Consider the following 25,367-nt stretch of genomic DNA (forward strand, 5'->3'; position numbering starts at 1 on the left):
CAGAAGATCCAAGTTTATTGCGCAACAGGTTCAAGGCGAGATTGAACAGTGAGAAAGGGGTGACATGAGTTTTTGAAACTCCCTCCATGTCCCAGAATACAGTGCAAAACACGTCATGAATACATTAAAGAGAGGTTTGGTTACACAGATTACATCATGAATATATTAAAGGGAGGTTGGGTTACACAGATTAACATATGGAGGAGGGAGGGGGGAAATATGCAGAGCTGGAGATATGCACAGATAAACACTTCCTGGGGATGAGAAAACAATGGTCCCAAATATGCATAGTCTGCCACCTGACATTGCCTGGAGGAAAGGCTGATCAGAGCGATTTGACAGGATTAGGGTCTTAACACCTTGCTTGAGGGATTATGCTGGACAGGGGAGGTGTGATGGAGTCCTAGAGGAATTGAGCAAACTGGCACGTTGATTTTCTATGAATTTTATAGGTTTTAGTCCCTTTTGACATTGACAATTGGAAATAAATTGATATATTGTAGCGAAGAAGAAGGTGAAGAAGACATGCCCCCCCCTTCCGTATCAAAAGAATAGCAGAGAACAAAATGGGACAGATGCCATGCTCTTTAATTTCTCATTGAGAGGCTACTGATTGCTATGAGAGTCACATGTTCATTTAAAAGCTTGTTATGGTAAAATGCCTTCTCCATGTTGAAGGATAAGAACGGTTAATCTAACAAAGTCATATAAACAAATCCTATGTGTATGTGTTTTCACGGGAAAATATATTTGTGTTGGCCCCTAAATGCCATTTGGTATCGTGTTCCCTTTGTGCTACATTAATTCAATTTTAATCACTCCACTTCATATAAATAAGGTTATCTCTGGGGCAATTTATTCTAGTCACTATGTCAGTTTGCCACATCAGCATTTATAGTAGTTGCTATCATGTGAGACGCAGAGAAAGTGAAATCATATATTTTACTGTAAATTACTATCTGTTACAAAAATCTGAGTGCACACCTTCTTTATGCACAGGGGTTCAGACATAAAACAAAAATACACATTCTGTATCAAGGCCAATGTACCCAGTTGCTTGTGTCTTTCAATGAAGCAGGTGAAAACAATTACAGTGGTACCTTGGGTTACAGACGCTTCAGGTTACAGACTCCACTAACCCAGAAATAGTACCTCGGGTTAAGAACTTTGCTTCAGGATGAGAACAGAAATCACGTGGCGGCAGCAGGAGGCCCCATTAGCTAAAGTGGTGCTTCAAGTTAAGAACAGTTTCAGGTTAAGTACGAACCTCCGGAACGAATTAGGTACTTAACATGAGGTACCACTGTACCTTGCTCCAGCACAGCCTTTCACCAGTTGCACATACAGACATGTTTGGGTGCAAATGAACTAGTATGATCCAGTTCATGAGTTGCTCTGCTCCTCTAAGGGTGGGAAGAACCTCACAAGGATGCTGTGGACAATTCTTATAGGAATTAGGTTCTTCCCATTGATATCCCCTTACACCCACTTGTGTCATTTTGATTTAGCCAGAACACCGAGTGCAATCCTACCCTCAACACTGCAGCACAGAATCAGAGAATTGTAGAGTTGGAAGGGACCACGAGGATCATCTAATCCAACTCCTGCCATGCAGGAATCTTTCTTTCTCTCCCCCCCAACATGGGGTTTGAACTCACTACCCTGAGATTAAGAGCCTCATGCTCTGTGTTTCGGACACGAATGGACAACAGTCATGTGTCTGTTTATGTTAGGATTTTGCTTAGTTATGCACTGCAAGTTTTTGAAAAGGCCCTAGAACACTACTGGGTCCTGCTGACACTTCAAGGTAAATTTTGTGGAGCACAAATTCTGACATAAACGTTCTGCTTGAGCAGAGGCCTTTCTAGTTTAGCATCCTGTTTCCCAAGGTGGTCCATATGATAGGGATGACTGTAGGCAGGATTCCTGCATTGTAGGGGGTTGGGCTAGATGACCCTCAAGATCCCTTCCAACTCTGCAATTCTATGCCTCCAGGAAGCACACAAACACAAAGAGGGCAAAAGCCACCTTCTGCTGCTGCTGTCATTCCCCAGCAACTGGACTTGTTTATAGCATCAATTTAGAGAATGGCTCTGGCAGGTGCAGCCTACTGATCAATTCAAAGCTGTCCCTGGCTGGCAACCACCGGACTTACAATCACAACTTTGTAAACGTTTTCCATAAGACTCTGTAGTCTGGGGAAGAGTGGGGTACAGAGGGGAAGTATTTGTTATGTGTGTGTTATATCTTTGTGTTACTTTTGGAAAATCAATGAAAAGAATTTTTTTAAACTGTCACTGGCTGCAGTGCACAAACCCTATACTTCAGTGCAGCTCTTTTGCATGTGCAAGGATTCTCCAAATAAGTGATTTGAAGAAAGCCACATGACACATACGCAGCCTTCCCAGGCAAGCTGTCCTTTAGTTTACACTCCGCAGTATTAACGTTCAAATCTTTGACCCAATCCTGGTGGCAAGCGGTTCCAAGGACATTAGAAACCCATTCATTACCCGGCACGGTGACGGGGTGGCGAGAAGACAAATGCGAGCAGGGGGAAGTTGTGTGGTTTCCCTTGCTGAATTTCTGCCTGTCAGGGGTACAGAAAAGGCAACCCCTGCGAAAGGCGCAGCATCGACTGCTAGGCAGGCCTATCATCAAGCTAGCCCTCGCTTTCCCCGCAGCCACCTTAAACGCAAGGGCTGCTGGGAGAAGAAAGCGCGAGGAAAGGCGTCGGACAGGCCCGCTAGGCCGCGCTCGCTCCCCGCCATGGACGCGGTCTTAGCCGACACGCTGCTCTCGCAATGCCCGGACTGGGGCGCGCTGCTGCGGGCCGTGTGCGGCGGTGGCGCCGAAGGCGGGCCGCTCTCCGTCGAGCAAGCGGAGACGCTGCGCTTCCTTCTCGAGCGGGTGGCGGCGGCGGCGGGCGGGCGGAGCGACGAGCGGGACGCGGCGGCTCGGCGCGTGGCCTGGGAGGCGGCGCTGGGCCGCTGCCTGCCGGTGCTGCTCGGCGGCGCCTCCTCGCCGGGGGAGTCCCCGGAGGAGCGGCTGCGCCTGGCCAGAGCCGCGTGCGGGGCGCTGCGCTGCTGCGCCTCGCTTGGCGGAGCCCCTTTGGCGGAGCGGCTGGCGCGGGAGTCGCTGGAGGCCCTGGAAGGCAGCGCGGGGAGCGGGCGGCTGCAGGTGGAAGCGGCAGTCGAGGTCCTGGCCGCCGTGGCCCCTTGGCTGGAGGAGCCGGCGCTGCTCGGGCGAGCCGTGGCGGCGGCCCTGAAGCTGCTGAGGGGAGATGGAGAGGACGACGAGGAGGAGAAAGCCTTGCTGGCGGCCGGGAGGCTGCTGCCGGCGCTGGGGCGGAATAGCGCCGCACTGGGGCTCGTGTGGGAAGGGCTGATGGTGCAGCCGCCGCCCAAGGGTGCCCCGCAGCGGGTGAGCCGGACCCTGCTGGTCTTGAGCGCCCTCTCAGACGCGCTGTTTCCCGCGAGCGCGCAGGTGGAGGCGGCTGCTCAGCTACTCGACGCCAGGCAGTGCAGCAGTTTCTGGGAAGTGGTGCAAAAGGGGCTGACGGAGAGCGATGCCCTGTGCAGGAAAAGGGCCCGTTATTTGCTGAAGCGAGCAGTGGATGTCTCTGATAAACTACGCCTGGAGTGCAGGTGCAACCGGCACAGTGGAAATGGTACAGCCCTGGTGATGTAGCATCCTTGCTTAACTTGCTTCCGCAATGCCATGCCACACACACGCACACCAATCTCTTTTCTCTCGGCCACTTCAGCATGTGGTTAGGTTGTGGAGAAAAGCCTTGCCTTGGTCGGCTCTGTGACCCGTGGCAGGCTGCACATGTGTATTATTCGCCACGTACAATATCCGACCTATGGCTTGGCTCCACAGAGCTTTCTAAATATGGGTTAGCGCTGACTTTGAATTTTACATACGGTAGAGGATAACCTTGACCAGCAAGCCATAGGCTGCAAGTGAAAGACAGGTCTTTTCTCCATGACTCCCACACTCTGAAATGAATTACATTACCAGTTATCTTGTCTGCATCTGTACCAGATTACAATCAGTGCATAACATTTGTGTGCCTTAGCTGGGATGTAATAAAAGAACAGGTCTCCTTCAAGCGTTTGTCAAAGAGAGAACGTGGGCACATGTACACACGTCTTTCCACAATGCTGTATCTTGTAAAAATGTCCCTTGTATCCACTGCTAAGGCACAAGAAGTACCATCTTCACTTGTGCTTTAGTTTTAAGTAGCCCCAGATTGTTGTGTCATACTTAAAAGCTGCAGCCCCCAAACTTTTTGAATGGCACATTGGTGAGATGCTCTGAGTAGCGTTAAATTTAAGAGACTGGTAGAAAGCGAGCAAGTCTCTTTGGTTCTGCTGTAGCGAAAGCAGGAGTTTGTCTATCATAGCAAATGTGGATAGCAAAACCACAGTGGTGTGCCTCTAAAGGTGTCTATAAACTTATTTAGATGAGCAAACAAAATGAGAGGACCTTCACTATGGAATTATAGTGTTCTAGAGCCACACAGGAAGCTAGCTGCCTTTTTCTGAATCGTAACATCAGTCCATCTAGTTCAGTATTGTCTACAGCAGGGGTCAGTACACTTGGCAGGTGGCTGGTCCACTGTCCCTCAAACTTTGTGGGGGGCCAGACTATATTTTGGGGGGAAATAACGAATACCTATGCCCCACAAATACCCCAGAGATGCATTTAAATAAAAGCACACATTCTGTTCATGTAAAAACACTAGGCAGGCCCCACAAATAACCCAGAAGTGCATTTTAAATAAAAAGACACATTCTACTCATGTAAAAACACACTGATTCCCAGACTGTCTACAGGCTGCATTTAGAAGGCGATTAGGCCGGATCGGACCTTAGTTTGCCTACCCATGGTCTACAGTGACTGGCAGCAGCTCAGGTTTTCAGCCAAGGGTCTCCCCCAGCCCTACCTGGAAATACAAGGGAATGAACGCTCAGATCTTCTCCATGCAAAGCAGATGTGCTATCACTGAGCTACAGTTCTATCCCCAACCACCATTTCTTGTCAACGGTCTATTCTTGCAGATACTTTTAAAAAGGTTTTGACTGTGAAGGAGGATGGGCGAAATAGCAACCAAAGTGAAGGCCATTGCTTAATTGTTCATGCAATACCTCATTAAGCATGAATTTACCTTTCAACTGAGAATGGAGGAGAAATGCTAATGAAAGCATAACCCAAGGTTAGAAATAAACATTAAGGATAGAAGAAAGACACTTAAAAGTCTGGTGGCACAATCCTCCTATCACAGTCTTTCCTGGTAACAATGTTGTTCCACACCTCAGATATACTTATGGGGAGGAGCCTTTTTCAAAAGGAAAACCCATGGGATGTGATGTACTTGTGATATACATGAGTGGCCAGTTTGATGGCAAGTGGTGGAGCTGCTGGATGGTAAGATGTGAGTTGCAATAGTATCACATCAGCATTGCACTCCCTGTTATATTATGCTTGACACAGTAATAGTGTGCCAAGATAGGAGGAGGCTTCCATGGAAATAGGTTGCATTCCCCTCTGCTTGGGAAGGAAAGGGTCATGCTCTTGACCTACATTAATACTTTTTGCTTTCCATGTAAAGTTTTGTCCACTAATACTGAACGATTGCAGCCTGTGCTTTCAGTGCTTACTGTTCTTACAGGCTTGATATAACAGCATTTTCATGCTAGTGACATTAAACTGGATGTAGTATCATTCATATGTTCCCTTTGATTAGAGGGAAGAGAAGAAATGCCTCTAATTTGCTTGTATTGTATTGCAGAGCCATGTCTGTTCTGGTGGTGTGCAGAAAAAAATGATCAACTTATTCAGTTTTGGGAAAATTACATCTTAATTATGGAGACTTTGGAAGGAAATCAGGTAAATATGTAACATTTTTACAAAGTGCTGCTGAGAGTCGCTGTTCTTCATTGTTGCTATGAATACGCAAAATAACAGAGGGTTGTTCTATACAGTGAACAAATGCTGAATGCTGAAGTCAGGAAGTATAAAGACTATTTTTTTCTTAAACAAACATCTTCCATGCATTTTGAATGTATCAATTTCCCTTTGCATGTTTATGGGGAGACGAGTTAAAAAATGAAAACGACATCTCAGTCTTAAGTTATACTCTTCCAAGTTCCACTGAAGTCGATCACAGCATCAGAATTATGTATAGATTTGCTGTTCACAAGGGCTGAATCTTGCTTACACTGAGACACTGCGTTATAATTTCTATTATTGTAAAGTCGCTATGTTATATAATTTAATGCCAGAGGTCAATATCTAGCTCTTAACTGTAGTTATGATACTTTTCAGTTACAGAGTAAATCAAATTAATGTAATAATGTCTGTTTTTCAATTTTAGATACATGTTATAAAGCCAGTATTGCCAAAGTTAAATAGTTTATATGAACATGCAGTATCAGAGCAAAATGGTAAGGCTATTTTTTTTAAAGAAAAGTGCCAATAACTTTGACAGGAATCAAAGGATTGGTTTATATGTTGCAAAAATTCCTGGCACTTGGTTGCTCAACAGCCTAAATAATGCCTTTTTCATCTCATAGGCTGTAACATTGATAATTTCTAAATGGACGCAGTTTAAAGGCCAGTTCATACAATATCAGTTTAGAAATTCAGTACAGAACAATGGGACATCAGAATTGCACCCCACATTAAACATTCAACATAATGTGTGTGGCCTGAGAGTAGTCTTTCTGCAATTCCTTCCCATAAAAACCATGGTGGAAGAAAAAAAACCACAATGGAGGGAGGGTTGCAAGCTAATATTTTCATACTCACATATTACATTGTTCATGGGATAAGAGGTGTGTGAGATACCCTGCCACATTTACATAATGTAGAAAAAAATTGGCAGTTAATTGCATGAATTATCCCTCAGTTTTATAGGGCATATTAGGACAAAAGTCAATATGAAAGGTGAGAGACATGGAGATAACGGGCCTTCCCAGCCAGATTCAGGTGGATGTGCTACACAATGAAATGACAGTTTCTTAAAACTCTTTTTAAAATGTGATTAGATGTAAATATATTGTGAAAACCTTTAAGGTACATATGTATAATATGCGTCCCTCCCTCCCTACTTCCTGCATACAGATAAAATATATGTCGAGATTACTGTCATTGTGTACCCTTGTAAAAATTCTGTTTTTTGCAACAGATAGTTGGGTGTTTCATCCATCATGGCATATGTGCATCTACAAAAGAATGTTTGAGAGTGAAAACAAAACATTGACAAAGGAAGGTGTAATTCACTTTCTTGACATCTGGCAAATGAAACATATCCCTATGTCACCAGGATTTTCAGAGGTAACGTTTTCTTCCCTTTCTCCTCCTAAGATTTCCTGTAGTTTGCTCCTTTGTCTATATTATCCGGGGGGTAGGGGGATGTTAAAAGCTTGCTGCTCTTGAAGGGAACCTAAGAAAAACATATTTCTCTTTGTAAGCACACCAGCTTGTCCACCAGTGTCTAGGGTACACACTGCCTGGTTTGCTCTGATTATAAGGGCAGATTAAATGTGCCCATTACCCTAGTAAAGTTCATCTCATTTTTGAGATGCGGGAAAAGTGGTAGTGAGTAGGATCCTTCTAGCCATAGCATTTTTGGTGATAAATTGTAATGGTAACAGATCTGCACTTTTTATTTTATTTTTAAGGGAATAGCCTCATTACATAATACAGTTCAGGAAATACTTTTGTTTCTTTTACTCCCTGCTGTCATGTATATAAATCTTTTGGAATATTTTTTTCTTTAGCATGTTTATAAGGCTGATTTCTTTACCCATTTTGTATATTAAATGTGTTGTAAAGCCAGATCCACTGGTTTTCTGTAGCAAAAATAAATTTTACAGTTTCATACTGACTTTTCTACTAATACAGGTCTGATTAAACATCCATACATGTTTTGCAGGACAAATACCATTTTTGTCTGTGTTACAGCTTTTAATAAAAGCACGCTTTCTTTCTTTCTTTAGTTTATTATTGGTCCTTTAATGGATGCTCTTTCGGAAAGTTCTCTCTATAGCAGGTAATAAATTATTCATTGACAACTTGTTGAATTTCTATAGATACTAAACCAGATTTTTAAATGCCACTTACATAGGGCTGGATATTTGCAGGTATTTATGAATTTTCCTCCATTGAGGACAGGGATTGAAAAAAATCCCACCAGGTTTCATTGCCTTAGAATTAGGTAAATATATAGTGCACCCACATTTACAGTACTGCAGGCAGTTCTAAGTGTCCTATCCCACAAAAGATGAGAGAGAACTGGAGCAAGTACAGAAAACATTTCTCTCAGATTTCTAGATTTTTAGTGTTAAATGATGAGGATTATAATTATAAAAAAACTTCCTAGGTGTGTTAGGAGGATGTTCTTTTGTTGGGATGGAAGCTTTTCTAAGTAGAGCAATTCTAAGTTCTGGAGTGGAAGTGGGAATCTGGGGCAGAACCACTGCCACATCCAGAGGCTTGATTTGACCAGGGCTTCAGCATTTTTCTGCCTTTTTATTTCTGTATTCCTTACCCTTAAATTGTCCCACCCACTGAAACCAGTGGGAGGGGAAATTACTATACCAGCTTAAGGCTAGTGTAGTTATGGGGTCTAATCTACAGGGGGTACAGGGGACTCTGATACATTCCCAACCTATTCCATTTTGGCCCTTGCTATGGCAGGACACAGGTGGTGCTGTGGGTTAAACCACAGAGCCTAGGACTTGCCGATAAGAACGTCGGCAGTTCGAATTGCCGCGACGGGGTGTGCTCCCATTGTTCGGTCCCTGCTCGTGCCCACCTAGCAGTTCGAAAGCATGTCAAATTTCAAGTAGATAAATAGGTACCGCTCAGGCGGGAAGGTAAACGGCATTTCTGTGCACTGCTCTGGTTCGCCAGAAGTGGCTTAGTCATGCTGACCGCATGACCTGGAAGCTGTACGCTGGCTCCCTCGGCCAATAAAGCGAGATGAGCGCCGCAACCCCAGAGTAGGCCACGACTGGACCTAATGGTCAGGGGTCCCTTTACCTTTACCTTTTATGGCAGTAGCAGCTGGTGGTGCTCATACACAGCTTTCTGTGGATGTACTGGGAGGTTTCTGGGATGGATGTACCTTCCTTTGACAGGGGTTAGAATTGCTCTGTTAATCAGTGGTTTACTAGCTCAGAATATTTTTGCTTGAGAGAGACTAGCTTGGTTCCGACATATTGGTCTGATATTAAAGGTGACTTGCCTTTTTAACAAAATGAAAACTTCTGTCAATTAACCTGTAAGTTATTTTATACTTCAGTGTAACAAATATATGTATAGAGGTTCTAGTAGTATGTAAACTGTATTTGTTTAGTTGATAAAGTTAACAGTTTTGTCTTTGAATTTCTTCCACCATATTTCTCTGTTTTTAATTTAACAGGTTATCAGGTCAGATTATTGGAACCTGTCCTCCTTTAGGAACGAAATTGCAAATGTTCTTGGCTACCTTTTTTACAAGCCTCCATGAGAAAGAAAAAAGTATGTTTATTTAAAATATTTTGATTTGGAATTATATAGAAGTCACCTGTCTGCTTCATTCATGCCAAGCAGCCAAAGTAGGGAGGTGGTTGGAAAGAGAGGAAATGGCTGTGTATGCCCAGCATATAACGCCATCTCACTTAGACTTCCACCCTGCTTATGCCATGAGTCTAGCACAGTTGAATCCAAAAAGTGCCTAGCCTTCATTCTCATAGCTTTGTTTACATGCATTCCCCTTGAGTATGGGTGAAAAGTCTGGAGAAGCTGGCAACTGCTGTGCAAGGGCACAGAGCTACCTCTGTTCTTGAATTGCTTCTTTCCTTCCATTATTCCTAACCTGACTGGAGATAGGAGGTCCTGAAGGGACCTTTACTATTTTTTCATTTATTATGTTGCCATCCCATTGTCCAAAATATAGGGTGCCGTGTGTCTCTTTCCAGGCCTCATCTTAAGCTCCTAACAAGCCCATGAGAAACATTAGGCTGAGAGAGACTGATTGGCTCAAGGTCACCCAATGAGCTTCATACCTGAAATAGGATCCTTGATGCTATTCATACACTCTAAGCACTTCCCTACATTGACTTTCCTTTAGTTATGCTTTCCATGGTGGTTGGGGTCAGAATCTGAGGGAGATGGTGAAAGCGTGTACACTCAGGAATCATTCACAGTGCATAGCAGGTTTGTGGTGTTCTTCTGCCCGTGTAAGTCAGCATGTGTACAGTGTCATAATGCTGCCTCTGTCTTGCACCTGCTATGTGACATACCAGACAGCAACAATTTTGTGTGAGGCTTGCATTCCTGGCCCCTGTGCATGTTGGGGGAGCCTGTGCTGCCCTGTTTCACTCTGTCCCCATTCCGCCCTTCTTCTGGGTCCAAAAGGACCTGCACATTGGCGGTCATGCAGCAACTGGACATGTGCAAAACGGTTACCACCTGTACTACCATGTTTTTCTCTGCTGTCACGTACATCTGAGCCCTCAGTCAAATAAGATGTTGAGGCTGGAATTAATGAAGAGATCATTTGGATTTTGGGAATGTAATCCATTTTTTCCACTTGGAAAAATGGCTTTCTACTGCTGGGCTTACTTTTGGGGTTAGCATTGTTTTATGTTAGAATTTTAAAGCGTTAAAATCGAGATGTGGAAAATATGGAAACAATGAGGAGAGGCAGGACTGAGATGTGGAGATATGCATCAGAGGTCCAGACTGTGGGGAGCTCTGAAAAAATAATAATTATAATTTGGATTATAATTTGGTCTTTTTATTTTAGTTTTTTAGTTTTAACTGGATTATGATTGGATATATTAATTGGATGATTTTTATTGGAAAATTAATTAAAATGATTTTTTTAAAAAAGCATTGTTTTATGTTAGATGATTTAACAAAAATCTTGTTTTTCTTCTTTTTTTAAAGGTAGTTTTTTGTTAAAGTTTATACAGAAGATGAGCAATAGGCACTGGTGTGCTGTTCCAATTTTGTTTCTGTCCATGGCACTGGCAAATATTCCAGCATATAGAGTACTAGATACTGAAGGACTCCTAGCTCTGAGGTACCATTTTGAGTGTTGTTCGTGTGACTAGTCCTCAGTTCATTGTTTTAACTTTTCAAAGCGTGTATCTTATCCGTTTGCAGAGATGTCCTGCAGTGCACCATGATCACCCATCAGATTCTCCTACGGGGAGCTGCTCAGTGCTATCTTCTTAAAGCAGCTATACTCTTGACAGATGTAGTAAGTGTTCCTATTCTGAAATATAGTTGCACTGGGAAAGGCATCAAATATAGCTGAGTGCTTTTATAAAGCTTTAGTGGATAAGGTTTGCTGCTACTTTGGATTAAAAGATACAGAATTTTAGAATTTTCCTCCTTTGCTTCATTTTTCTAGATGCCAAGTTTTCAGAAAACAAAGGCCATTGGCTTGGGCATTCTTAAACACAGCATTATGGCATTAAAATGCATGACTACCCTAAGTACTGTGTTAGACTTGCGATGACATCTTTGCATATTGCACCTTGCGCTTCGTTCTATTGCATTGTGGTACTTTGCTATTAAGCTTCAAGGAGTTTGGAGTAGGGAGGGATGTGTAACATTGCAAAATGATTAACACAGCTCTGAACCTAAATATTGTTTTTCTTGGTTTCAAATGAATGTTACTTACATTTCTTTCCTTAGGAGAAAGTGTCCCTTTCAGATATTGCAAACTTCATTGTATCTCTGAAACCAGAGGAGTCATTAGGCAGAGGGACTGTTTTGTGGACAATGGTGAGAGAAGTGAAAGCAAACTATTGTGAAATTGGTTAGTCATTATGGCATTTTAGATGTGTATTGTTATGATTACGATTAAGCCTTTTGTGTTTCTATGCTATAAACTGCCCTGTGATCTTTAAATGCAGGGCAGTATAGAAATTTAATAAATAAAACAAAAATAAATAAAACATTCATTTTGTTTTTCTTAGCTTTGTAATTGGTTGCGTGCAAATGACAAGCACTTTCGAAAGCCTTTAAAGTGCAATGTGCCTCAAGACAAAACTGCATTAAGTGTTTATGCACAATCCCTTGTGGAGGATTATCTGAAAACACCTATAGCCAATTGTAAGTAGTTTTATAAATATTATATATAATACTGTTTATGTAAGCAATGAGCACATTTGTTAAATAGTTCTGTTCCTAAGGATTAAGCATTATTTAGCTCTGCATAAAAGTGTTTGGAACACTTGCTGGTTTATACATGAAGTTGTTTTGAAGGTGGTGCTTTGTGAGGAGGGGTAGAAGATCAGAGGTAGATTGCAATGTAATAGATTTCTGCACACCTTACCAGAATCCCCAATTATGCTGAAATTCTTTGTTGGTTTTACTGCCCTACTGCTGGGACAATGCCACCAAGTTTGCTTTTGTATAGAAGCTCTTTGCAAATATTTATTAAGACTCAGATTTGATGAATTACATGCATCAAAAAGGGGGTTGGATTTGTGCTTGTGGAAAAGTAGCCGCGCATGCCTCTTGGCAAACTACTTTTGAATCCAAGAGGAGTTTGAAAAGCACTGGTGTGACATGCTGTTCAAAGCAAAAATGTCAAAAATCCCACTTTGTGTGCACAAGCCCTTCAGCATATATAAAGTAGCTCTTTGCTTCCTAGTCATTTTGTATTAATTTCCTGGGGTTTATCCCTCATTAAAATCACTAGGCATATTGTTCACTAATTTAACTGGTAATAGGATTTCCAAAGTCCTGGTAAATTATTAAAATGACTGAAGTTCTCAAGCTCAATTCTTATCTCAGTTGCTTCCATGCTCTATTAACTTCAAAGCATATCGTACAACAGCATTCATAAAAACAATCAGCTTCATTGCTTATTTCATTTTATTTCTGTGTGTGACACTTCTGTCAGAGACTTTTAGCTACAGAATGCATTATCTCAGCATGTGTTCTCTAGGAAAGCCCCTTACTTGATCCTTCTCCCTTTCCCTCCAGAACCACTTTGCTGGCACAGGAGAAGCCAGCGGTGCTGACTCGGGGCCCCAGACTGTGGGTGCCCAGCGTGCCTGCACCCGTGCCGCAACGTCATGATGTACTCGTTCAGGCAGAGCTCTGCAATATTGTAAAAACTAGTTTTTTTTTTCCTTCACAGCTGCAGATGACTGCCTTATGCCTGACTGGTTTGAAGCTAAACTTGTTGCTACAATGATTCTGCTGACTGCAGATGTGGAAGAGATGAAACATGTATACAGGTAGATACCTTGTTTTCTTTGCATTTGCTTTGGATGTGGACCACAAGTCACTTGAGCAGGCTTTGTCCTATTAGCTTTAGTATATTACATCCAAGGAAAGGTTAGAGCTAAGTGGCATAATGTAAAGATTGTATATATATGAAATAGCACCAAAAAAACCATTGGATTCTTAAAACACTTTCTTAACAATGACATTTTGAGTTCGCTGTAAATGAGCAGTTGGTCATATGTGGTGTAAGGCAGCTCACAAATTGGTTTTAAGCACAGAGATGTTTGCTTGAATGTTTTGTGGATTACCTTGCCTACATCTTGCATAGAAATTTATTGTTTATTTTCAGTGTGTGTGGACAAAGTGATTTGTACAGATAATAACAAACTTTTGTGACACAGCCAGTGAATTCAGAGGTATTTCAGGAGCTTTGAGTTCATAATTCCTATGAGCAACTTGGATTGGTGGAGTGTTGACTTATTGTCTATTCATTGATTACTTCCTAGAGGCTGGCACCATAAGAAAAAAAATGACTTGATTGGGCATTTGTTTTTTAAGAGAATTGAAAGTGGTTTGAGAGACCACATTGCATGCGTTTCTTCTGTTCCACTGTTGTCTCTGGCCAAAGAGGCTTTACAGATTTTCTAAATAATACAAGAGAGAATGAGAGAGACGGAGAGGGAGCCAAAAGTTGGTTATGTGTCTCCAGTACAAGCAGCTTTCTGTCTTTCAAACTGCCTTCAGCTATCAGAAAAACCTCCTGTCATCTGTTACTAACCACTGTTGTGTTTTCCCAGAGTATAAACAAATGTTGGAACATTTTGTGTATTAATTTTGGTTTATCCACTCTTTAAAAATAACTAAATAAACAGTGTCAGCACTGGGTGTTCGAATGTGACACCATTCCTGCTTGATAGGGTACAATGTAGGCTGAGGTATGTTCTCCTGCTTTTTGCTCAGTTGGAAGGTGAATGCACTTTATCTACCCAGAAGTCAGCAATACAGACAGTGGAATATGTTTCTCTTTTTAATGTTTGTTTTGTGTAGTGTCAATGGCAGCACAGAACGGATTGAGCTGAAGGCTCTCCTAAACCCTCTACTAGATGTCTTGCTGAAACTTGGCACTAATCCCTACATCTCATCACTGAAAACCGATAAAAGCCTACAGCTGCTATTGAAGCTACTGCAGACTTGTTCAATCAAATGTTCCAGTCCACAAGTTGGTTAGTGGTATATTTAGTATGTTGCTCTTATGAATTTTGCCCTTCTAACTGGTGTAACAAAATTAGGCTAATAGACTCATCAAAACAAATTGTAGTAAGTCGCTTTGAAACAGGAATTCACATTAAAAGCAAATGGCCGTATTAAAAATGTCCAGAATGCATCTAATAAGGAATTACTATATTCTTAACAAATATCTAAATTCAGAGATAATCTGGATACCACAGGAAAAAATAGGCATATTAAGCTACCGTGTGGTATACAGTTAGTGTTGATAAACCTGGTAATCTTTGTCCTGTTTTGCCTTACAAGTAGGGGTTCTATTTTTCTTCAGAATGAGGCATACAGAATGAAAAGTACTTCTAACATATAATTGTTGTTATAAACATCTTTGTGGGTTTGACCAAGAGGTTTGGTAAAGGTGAAGGAGGCTGGTGCCCCATCCTCCCATCAGCAGGCCCCCAACATCCCCACCCCACCCCAAAGTCCTTACTGAAGGTCCTGGGACCCTGCTGAATGGGCTGCCCTCTGGCACAGGAGGGTGGGGAGAATGGGAGAAGTTACCTCTACTTTTCAGGGATCTCTCCCTACACCCAGCATCCCAGCCTCTGCCCCACATTCCGCCTCATTCAACAGGGACTCCTGTCCACAGGGAGAGGCTTTTCAGGGCATCAGAGGGAGGGAGAGGGTGGGAAAGTTTTATTCTACCAGCCCCTTTCAGCATGCTTTATCTCTGGATTAATTCTTTAAAATTGCCATTCAAAATGGCCCCAAGAGCTGCTTTTAGAATGCCAGGCATTTGGAAACTGGGGTGATCAATAATGTATTCTACTTTTTTTTTAAAAAAAAAAAGGAAAAGCATGCAATTGGGGACTGTGAACTGTGATTTGGGGTGTGTGTCTTGTCATTTTGAATGATATATCCTATTAAATGCTTTACCATGGTAATTTCATTGTGTACTACATCACATGTGTATGATACTGTAAGCCTGCAACATTTAACTTGTGCTTATTCAGCTTTTACGCAGATGGCAAAAACCCTAAACACTAAATAAAAAGGGGCAGAAAGCAGGCAGAATTGCTGGACTTTGGCAATCCTACTTGCCCTTGAACCTAGTGAGTTTTGGCTAGACACAATTTTGGTTTTAGGGGCAATCCCCGGAATTCAACCCCTGCGTAAGTTGCAGGCTTACTGTTCAGCTTTGGGAATAATGGTACTACCAGTATTTTAATTAAATGTATCTTCATACAGATGGGATAATAGCATTTCTCCAGAATTCATTTATGACTGCCACAGAAAGTATTTTGGATTTTCTCCTCAGAAGACTTACAGCAAATGAATTAAATACAGTAAGTACTTAGTGTAAATATTGGCTTGGAATTATTATTATTTTAATTCAGAAGGGTAGCAATATTGTGAAAGTGTATTCATTTGGAATGTTCAGAAAAATATTTAAAACAGAAATGCTTTGTCAACAAACATTGTGAAAAGCATTTACTTAAACAGATGTTTTAAAATTTCTCTCTAGCCATGCAAAAGTACAGATCCAGTCACACAATTAAAATGAGTATGTTGGTTGACAAGTTATTGTGATGGAGGAGCTGGTGTAGTATTCACATTGGTTTTTAACTGAGGCTTAGTGCAAACCAGGCCATTGAGGCTGTTAAATTAATGTGAAGCAGTTGCCTGTCATAACTTGAGCAGAATGTGGGGCTGGATGGGGGCATGCAGACCTTTGATTCTGTGACCTTCTCTTGCATGCTGCCTGTCTGCACATTTGTGCATTCATGCCAAGCAGGGGGACAGAAGGACATTAGGACTCTGTTAATGCTTTGAAGAGCTCTCTGCAGAACTAGAATGATTAGATCTGGATCTAATTAACCATCAACATAGTTTTGCATGCCCAAATGTATCTTATATCAGCAGCCTTCTATGTCACATGGCAATCTACTTTTGAAACAGAGGTTTGTTTGTTTGTTTGTTTGTTTTCAAGGCAGTCCATAGTATGGCCTGGAGGCAACATGCCAGTTAAAGAAAAGTCAAAAATTATACTGAGCATGTCTAAAGCAGCTACTTTGGAACTTGGCATTAATATTAAAGTAACTAATTGTGGAGACTGTATCTCCTAGGTATTGTTTTAATGGACACCTGTAATAACATATCCCTTCAGATTTCAGATCTGCAGCGCTGTAATTTATATCTAGAAGTGTTGTCAGAGCTGATGAACATTTGCTCAGTCAATGGCTGGAAAAAAGGACCATCGATCTGCAGCTTCATCTCCTCTCTGATAAATACCTCTCTCTGCAGTGTTCAAGAGGGAAATAGTGAAAAGGTAATTTTGTCTTAAGTTGAGTTATAATGCTTAGGCACAGTGCACATATTTTCACAAAATACTCCTTTGTACTACTTTTGAAGGGAGAGGAGAGCAGCTTGGATTTAAAAATGTTGTGGCACTCTTCTGTTTACAGTAGAAAACCAGATACTCTAGATATGCCATAATAGATACAGATACATTTACCAGCTAATGTTTTCCAGTTTTCTGGTGTGTAGTTTAAAAGTAATGAAAACAGACTGTGGTCAGATATCCCAATTTTTAGTGCTGTATTGAAATAAGACCAGATCAGTTTATTAGGGCCAGGATCCAAAGAGCCGTGAAACTGATTACGTGAGCCAAGTGCCCTCCATGTCTAATGGCAAATTGCTTTTGAAAGTGGGTGGGAAGTTTCAAAAAGAATTTGTGATGTCACTTTGGCTCCAAGCCAGTACAAAATACCTCAATGTAGCTAGTGAAAAGGAATGTAAAGTGAGACTCACACACTTCTCTGTTTGTGCTTTGATATCAAGAGTTTGGGCAATAGGTATAAAAAGAAGAAAACCTTGAAATAAAAAGTGGCTGTATTTTCTGATAATCATCTTGTGTTAGATGGTTCACGTGGCAATTATACAAATCCTTACAATTTGACATTAGAAGGAAATAGAGTCCCTGCCTAATTCCATACCCAGCCTGCTGCTTTCCTCCAACCCAAAGGCAACACCTTCCTTCAGGCCCAGTCTTCATATCCTACTTTCGCTGTACAGGCCCTGTTCCCATCCCTTTGTCTCCATCTTGTGTATAACATGCCATGCTTCCTCCTCACAACGTTAATCTAATCTATTCAAACCACCTGGCAGCAGACTATATGCTGGGGGAGGAAAAGGGGCTTCTCTTCATCTACCTCATTTGCTGAACAGCTACATATAAAATGTGTCACTTATTTGAGTTTTTTAAATTAAACCCTTTAATATATTTAAGAGTCAAAGGGTAATGCTCCTATGTGGAACAGACCTTTTATTCTATATTCAAACTGGTATCATTATTTTTATTAATATTTTTATTTTTATTTTTTTCCATACTTTATTAGAATACATTGTAAGAGTTTGAAAATTACCTGTGTAACTTCGCTTACAGGAGGTAAAACTTGGGGAACAGATTCAGAAGGTAGTGAGTATGGCATCGCTAAGTGTGATTTGTGAAATTATTGATCAGAAGCCAGATCTTCAGCTTGAATCTCTCCCAGCTGTTGAAACCCTAAAAACAACTATTTCCTGTGCTCAACTTAACCATGTATTAAAGAAGCCTTGCAGTATGGAAAAAGATAGGTATTTGTGTTAATCACTTTGTTTCACAAATTTTAATTGGAGAGAAATCTACTATTCTAATTTCTATCTGTTTTCTTAAATCCTACCTTTGTATATATATAAAAGCAGAATACCTTAAAGGCTTCTTTAGTCTTCTGCCATTCCTGTTCTAGATGTGTTCCTATTATCCCATTTCCTAATATGTAAGCATTTTACTCTTAGGATTTAGACTGCAATCCTAACCATGTCTATTCAGGAGTAAGTCCCATTGATTTATATGAAGTTTAATCCCAGGTAAGTGAGGTTAGGATTGCAGCCTTAGTTAAATTCTATGTGATCATGAGCTTGGAAGTATGGTCCCAGTTATGTCTGTGGGGTTGTGCTGTTAATTAATTTTATTGGGTCTTGAGCTGTTGCTAGACATTTATTCCTTTCCTTGGAGTACAATACAGTACATTTCTCTTTTTTTAAAAAAGAAAAGGTGAACTGAAATATTTTTCAACTTTTATTACAGTTATCTTGAAGAGCCAGCATCTCATCAAGGATGGGGAAAAATTGTAGCGTGTTATATACATGATCAGTGGGTTTGTCTTCATTTTGTTCTAAATAATTATCAAAAGCTTTCTAAGGACAAATATATAGAGCACTTTTTGCCAGATGTTCAAAAATGCACAAGAATTTTACAGTCTGCGCTGGAAGCAGTGACAATTCTTCCTTCTGATCATATCTTACCTGTGTTTCATTCCATGAAAATAGTGGTTTCCAAGGTAAATGGTTTAAAACAATGTATGACTTTATTACACGGCTTTATATTTTATGAAAAACTAAATGCTACTTCTTTTTGCCTTTAGCTTTTGGAATCCTCTGAATCTCTGTGCATAGAGGCTTTTGACTTAGCATGGAAAATTATATTTGCTCTTAGTAATACACAGCTGATCTTTTGGCCCAATCTAAAAGCTTTTGTTCAGTTTGTGTTTGATCCTGAAATTCTTGCTGCCGCAGCAAAGAACAAAAGTCAGGCATACACCAGGATAAAAGAGGTAAATGTTTTACATTTCTTGTTCTTCCTGCAATCTCTATTCTTGGCAGTTGTGTTCAGATTATCGTATCTCCGCTTCTTAACCTGTTAGGTGTGCACAAGTGTTCTGCTTCTGCACATAGCCCTTGAGCCATGGTTAAACTTGGAATCCCCTGGTTAACTGGGAAACTATGGTTACTAACTCAGGAAGAAGCCAGAATCAAATCATTGTTTTAATTTGGTTTAATATCCTAGGTTGTTCTCGAGCTGGTAACCTAGTTTCCCAGTTCAGAGATTCTTCGATCAATTAGAGACTTTCTGATATAATGGCAGCTCATGTGAAAGGGCCCTGTGCCCAGGCAAAATCTTATGCTATCTTGTTTAAGAACTATGATTTTCAAAACTTGCTCATAATCTTTAATTGAGCTTTTCCCCAGTCAGCATGAAGCAAGTATATGGAAGCTTGGTTGCTGTTTTTAACCGCTAAATCTAGGGATGTAGCTCAGTAGTAGAGAATATGCTTTGCATGCAGAAGGTCAGAGGTTCAATTCCTGGTACAGTTGGGAGAAACTGCTCCCTGAAACTACAAAATCTGCCACTCAGTGTAGACAGTATTGAGGAAGATGGACCAATGGTCTCACTTGGTAAAAGGCCACCTCCTATGTTCCTATGAAGAATATAAGCTGCCTCCCATCAGACGTGTAAAAATGACAGCAAAGGATATAAACTATGCTATACAGTCAAACCTCGGGTCCCAAATGCCAAAAACCAGGAAGTAAATCCTCCAGTTTTTGTACATTTTTCGGAAGCCAAATGTCCAACGCGGCTTCTGCTGAGTGCAGGAAGCTCCTGCAACCATTTAGAAGCCGTGCCTTGGTTGTCAAACATTTTGGAAGCTGAATGGGCTTCCGGAACAGATTACGTTTAGCAACCAAGGTTTGACTGTATAACTATATAAACTATGTATGCTTTTGTTTTACTTCAAATCCATGTTTCTTAAACTTCTTAAAATGCAAGAGAGTATATGAGAAAAATGTTACTTAAACAGTAGTATGCAAAATGTGAACTTTTAATGCTAACTTGCTTTTACAGAACTACTCATTTGTACCCACTGAAACAAGATTTGCTTGTTTTAAAATATGCTAAAACCGGTAAATGATTGAAATGATTTTCCCCCTCTTTAAGATCATATTCCAGATGATTGAAATGTCTTCAACCAGGACTGGCGTCTTTAATATGTTGTTGACTTACTGCTGTCAGTCTTGGCTATTTCCTACTTCCAATGACCCAAATGCTGTTGAAAAGGCTTTTTCAAATGCTAGCAATTACAGTGAACTTGTCGTAGAGGCCTGTTTATTTGGAACTGTTTTCAGGCGTGATCAAAGGTAAAAACAAAAGCAATGTTACTTTTGTGTTGCACTTGGGAAATGTATTGCTGATTTATGTAATAATTTCCAGAGTTGGTTTTTTGTTGTAGCAAAAATAACAAAGGGTTGTATCCAGTGGTGTCTATACAGAAGGGGAACAAAGTTTCACTTGAGCAATGGGGCTTGCCTTTCCTCTTCTACTGCTGCCTCCTCTCTGCATAACCCCAATACAGTCATACCTTGGTTTTCGAACAGCCTAGTTTTTGAACATTTTGGCTCCCGAACAATTGAAACCCAGAAGTGATTGTTCCAGTTTTCGAACATTCTTTTGGAAGCCGAACATGAACATCTGATGGGGCTTCCACAGCAATCAGAAGCCGTGCTTTGGTTTTCGAACATGTTGGAAGTCAAACAGACTTCTGGAACAGATTCCATTCAACTTCTAAGGTACGACTGTATTGGCTTGAGGGTCTGGGGATCCTCCTCAGGAGATCTTGAGCCTGGAGGGAGAAGAGGAAGAGGATATCCTGTTGTGCAAGCAGGACTTCAAAGTGTCTTGTGTCATCGTAAAGATCAGTACATTTATTATGTATTATTTTACATGGATCTGTACCACAAGACTTTTTGTTGTCCTTACGGATTTATCTATTTTTTTATTATTTTATTAAATGCAAAATGAAGCATAAACAAAATCCTCACAGGAAACAGGTTAGAAATATTGAAGCAGAGACAGAATGGGGGTCAGAGATATCAGCAATACATACCAGACTTTTCTTATAATAGAAATTATAACAAGTCTATAAAAATAGAAACATAATTAACATGGAGATTCCTTAATTTCTCTGGGTAAAGGTAAAGGTAAAGGTACCCCTGCCCGTACGGGCCAGTCTTGACAGACTCTGGGGTTGTGCGCCCATCTCACTTAAGAGGCCAGGGGCCAGCGCTGTCCGGAGACACTTCCGGGTCACGTGGCCAGCGTGACATCGCTGCTCTGGCCAGAGCCAGAGCCGCACACGGAAACGCCGTTTACCTTCCCGCTGGTAAGCGGTCCCTATTTATCTACTTGCACCCGGAGGTGCTTTCGAACTGCTAGGTTGGCAGGCGCTGGGACCGAGCAGCGGGAGCGCACCCCGCCGCAGGGATTCGAACCGCCGACCTTTCGATCAGCAAGTCCTAGGCGCTGAGGCTTTAACCCACAGCGCCACCTGCGTCCCTATAATTTCTCTGGGTAGTGAACTGCATTTCCAGCAAACCTGCATTTCTGAAGCTCTGTACAAATTTCCTGCTTTATTGTATCATTCATTTATAGGCTGGGGGTGAAGGAGATTGGTATGATTATGATGTTTGTGTTAATAATGTAGAACAAAGAAAATTCTCCCTTTTATGTGGATTTATGATGGCAGGGACCCTTAAACTATAATAAGTAAATATTGAAAAAAAATCTATTTTTTTCTTCTCCTTTTAAATACATCAAGACTCGTTCAGGAAGTATGTGCTTTTATAGAAAATCTTGGAGATGAATGTGCAGCAAATGTTGTTACAGAAAGGTCGGTATTTCGTCACCTGGTTTTATAATAGTTATAATTCACTGTATCTGTACCATTCATAACATTCATCTCCCCACTTCTGTTTCTTCTGAATCATTGTTTCCTGAATTGTGCTTCAGAAAAAAATTATCTAAACAGTAGGGTGCTAGGAAGTCATCATGAAAAAGAAAATAACAAGGAAACTGTGCTCTTACAAACATTATAGCCAGGATTCAGAGAACTGCACAACTAGTTTTGTTCATCCAATGGAATTCTGGGCTTGTGTGTTTTGAACAGCAGTCTTCCATGCTTTTGAAACTGAGGAGAGTTTCAAAAGTTGTTTGCCATCTGAAGATGGGAAGTGAAAAATCCTCCTAGGCATGTCGCAAGCCTTTTGGACATGTGTAAAATAGCACAAAATTAAAAGACGCCTGCTTCTTGCGAGAAAAGCAATGACAAACCTAGACAGCATCTTAAAAAGTAGAGACATCACCTTGCCAACAAAGGTTGGTATAGTAAAAGCTATGGTTTTCCCAGTAGTGATGTATGGAAGTGAGAGCTGGATCATAAAGAAGGCTGATCGCCGAAGAATTGATGCTTTTGAATTATGTGCTGGAGGAGACTCTTGAGAGTCCCATGGACTGCAAGAAGATCAAATGTATCCATTCTTAAGGAAATCAGCCCTGAGTGCTCACTGGAAGGACAGATCGTGAAGCTGAGGCTCCAATACTTTGGCCACCTCATGAGAAGAGAAGACTCCCTGGAAAAGACCCTGATGTTGGGAAAGATTGAGGGCACAAGGAGAAGGGGACGACAGTGGATAGTGTTCTCGAACTCGAAGGTACCAGCATGAGTCTGACCAAACTGCAGGAGGCAGTGGAAGACAGAAGTGCCTGGCGTGCTCTGGTCCATGGGGTCATGAAGAGTCGGACACGACTAAACAACAACAACAACAAAATAGCTCTTTAGATTTTGTTTCCATGATATGGTCAGACAGAAACAGCATGTTGAGCTAGGTAAATTCTTAATCTTGCTATAAGAGCTACATTTGGCTCCCCCAGCCTCAGATTCCTCATTCCTGATCTATGGCATAAATCACGCTGGATAGCTTCAACAAGATTAATTCCACAGTTTCAAACTTGATCCTGGTAGGGCATCTGCCTGTAAAAATGCAAGTGTTTGATTTATCCTAGCAGCCCAGCCAAATTAGAAGTGGGTGGGGGGAGCAATTATTGTGGCTCTCTTAAGTATATATTTGCACCATGGAAATATAAAGCTGAAATGGGGAGTGACTTATGCAAAAAAAGGGAGCACACGGTCAGAGGATAAAAAAGGAATATATTGTATTACAGTACGAACAGGGATGACCATTATGTGAGAGTTTGCGCCATCAAATTTCTGTGCTTGCTGGATGAGACAAATACATTGCACAAGAAGTTTATAGAAGACTTTGTGATGAAACTACTTGATAGGGTAGGTATCTGTTTATGGTGCTTTGTGCATATGTCTTGGCTTTGACAATTGGACTGCTTTGGTGGCTGGGGACATAGCAGCCCCCCTACCCTCACAGAGGATATTTCCATACTGTTATTATTTTGTGGCAATCATGCCCTTCATTTCTTTGCTTGCTTTGCTGTCATTGTAGCTTGTAATAAAGATAAGATGGAAAATAATGGAAAATAATGGATGGAAGATGTGAAAGCGTGGGGTGTGTGAGTAAAGCAGCTTATCCAAAAGTTGCTGCTTATATGACACCTATTAATCATGGGACAAGATATACAGCAGCATTGTGTTAGCTACATCAGATATTTGTGTTAGCTGCTTCAGAATATGTAAGATTGCTCCTGAAGAAGGAACCAGTTCCAAAACTAGACTGAGCTACACTAAACTTTAATAGTTGTCGCTTTTGAGAACCAAAACTCCTTTTTGCATTCTGTGTATACTGTAGGTATCTACAGCGTTCAAATCCAGGATGTATTTCTGCAGCTAGAGTACTGTCATCTTTATGAGAGTTGTGTACAGGGTCTTCCTTACTTACGAATCACTGCATTCAGTGATCTTTCATCCAGGTTGGAGATGCTAGGAAGAAGTATCCTGCATCTGCTGTCCTTTTGGCCTAGACTCTCCCTTGTGATTAACCTTTTCAACCAGAACTGAAAGAAACTAAAGTACCAAAGCATTCAGCTTGAGCAAATTTATATTCTCTGCAGGGTGAACTCATGTCCAAATCAAAAAACCGCTATTATGTGAACTCCTTACAACACAGAATTAAAAATCGACTGTGGCAGACATTGCTAGTTCTGTTTCCAAAACTTCATGAGGTACTCTTTTTCATAGAATTTGTTTTTATTACTTCTTTTATTACTTATGAAGGGAAAGTTAATTAATAAAACAGCTTTTTTATTTATAAAATGGGGTACATAGTACCACAAGTATGTAAGACTTCCTTCCAGCATATAATTCCCCCTAAGAAGAATTGCTTAGAATTAAGAAGGTAGATTGCTTTTGTGGCTGTACTCTTATTTTATTCTTAATTGACTGGCTAAATTGAAATGATTTGCTCTTTTACTGCTTTTTATTTGTTTGTTTGTAGGTTTGTTGTTGTTGTTGTCTGTTTTGAAATGTTAACATTGATAAATATATGAATTGAGCATCATAAAAATGGCATTTTTATGCCATTTTGGGGAAATGGGGGTGTGTGTTTTTTTAAACAGCATATAAACTGTAAATAAAAGTAAACATTTTGTTGCAGATCCCACTTGTACTTTTAAGATTTTGTTCTGCCTTATCCATTGAATGAGGGATAACCTGTAATTTGTGATCACGTTGCATTTCATATAAGTTAAGAGCTAACTAGTACAGAGTGAGCTTCATGATGGAGCAGATTTGAACTTGTCAAACTCATGTAGAAACCCAACATGAGCCATTTCACCAGATTTGGTTCCGATGTGTTACTTTCCCCATTTTGCACCGGATGAAAAGTAAAAAATGCATCTTGGTCAGCAGTGATAAATTAGAGAAACTGGAGAAGTGTAGCATTCTAATACTGAAATTGATTCAGACTGTTATTAGAAAAGAAAACTCTTTAAAAACCCTAGGAAGGAAAGAGTAGTGTGTTTGTGTGTTATTGATGAAGTAGGTTTACAATGTATAATTGATTTCATACCTATTATTTTATCTAGGATATTTTAACAAGAACTATTGACAGGATTCTACAAGCTGGACATAGTAATAATCAAGCATCAGTAAAGTACTTAATAGAATGGAATATCATATTGATTCTACATAAGTTTCCTCATTTTCTTCAAAAGTTCTGGGATTGTTTTAACTATGTGAGTAGTAAGGTATTTGGTTGTTCAATTGTGAATAAAT

General features: G+C 40.8%; 1 protein-coding gene and 1 long non-coding RNA gene across 2 annotated transcripts in view; one reads left to right on the forward strand and one right to left on the reverse strand.

Annotated features, from left to right (window-relative positions):
* Positions 1 to 928: 928 nt before the first annotated feature.
* LOC307213738 lies at positions 929 to 2,242 on the reverse strand. The gene is made up of 2 exons (XR_013837658.1): positions 1,990 to 2,242; positions 929 to 1,601 (listed from the first exon to the last, which is right to left on the reverse strand). It is a non-coding gene; the product is annotated as an uncharacterized lncRNA (long non-coding RNA).
* Positions 2,243 to 2,411: 169 nt separating this feature from the next.
* The window catches only part of TARBP1 (tRNA guanosine 2 -O-methyltransferase TARBP1), a 31,221-nt gene continuing 8,265 nt past the window's right edge, over positions 2,412 to 25,367 (forward strand). The window contains exons 1-22 of the mRNA XM_079971801.1: positions 2,412 to 3,667; positions 5,795 to 5,892; positions 6,380 to 6,449; positions 7,193 to 7,341; positions 8,007 to 8,059; positions 9,434 to 9,531; positions 10,945 to 11,080; positions 11,164 to 11,260; positions 11,701 to 11,790; positions 11,985 to 12,120; positions 13,157 to 13,256; positions 14,293 to 14,468; positions 15,718 to 15,815; positions 16,637 to 16,798; positions 17,915 to 18,105; positions 18,599 to 18,851; positions 18,936 to 19,124; positions 20,288 to 20,487; positions 21,945 to 22,016; positions 23,348 to 23,468; positions 24,206 to 24,316; positions 25,178 to 25,327. Coding sequence (XP_079827927.1) covers positions 2,542 to 3,667; positions 5,795 to 5,892; positions 6,380 to 6,449; positions 7,193 to 7,341; positions 8,007 to 8,059; positions 9,434 to 9,531; positions 10,945 to 11,080; positions 11,164 to 11,260; positions 11,701 to 11,790; positions 11,985 to 12,120; positions 13,157 to 13,256; positions 14,293 to 14,468; positions 15,718 to 15,815; positions 16,637 to 16,798; positions 17,915 to 18,105; positions 18,599 to 18,851; positions 18,936 to 19,124; positions 20,288 to 20,487; positions 21,945 to 22,016; positions 23,348 to 23,468; positions 24,206 to 24,316; positions 25,178 to 25,327 — 3,876 coding nt within the window. The 5' untranslated portion in view covers positions 2,412 to 2,541. The remainder of the gene's footprint in view (positions 3,668 to 5,794; positions 5,893 to 6,379; positions 6,450 to 7,192; positions 7,342 to 8,006; positions 8,060 to 9,433; positions 9,532 to 10,944; positions 11,081 to 11,163; positions 11,261 to 11,700; positions 11,791 to 11,984; positions 12,121 to 13,156; positions 13,257 to 14,292; positions 14,469 to 15,717; positions 15,816 to 16,636; positions 16,799 to 17,914; positions 18,106 to 18,598; positions 18,852 to 18,935; positions 19,125 to 20,287; positions 20,488 to 21,944; positions 22,017 to 23,347; positions 23,469 to 24,205; positions 24,317 to 25,177; positions 25,328 to 25,367) is intronic.

This window comes from Podarcis cretensis (assembly GCF_951804945.1).
Source record: "Podarcis cretensis genome assembly, chromosome: 3".
Classification (NCBI taxonomy): domain Eukaryota; kingdom Metazoa; phylum Chordata; class Lepidosauria; order Squamata; family Lacertidae; genus Podarcis; species Podarcis cretensis.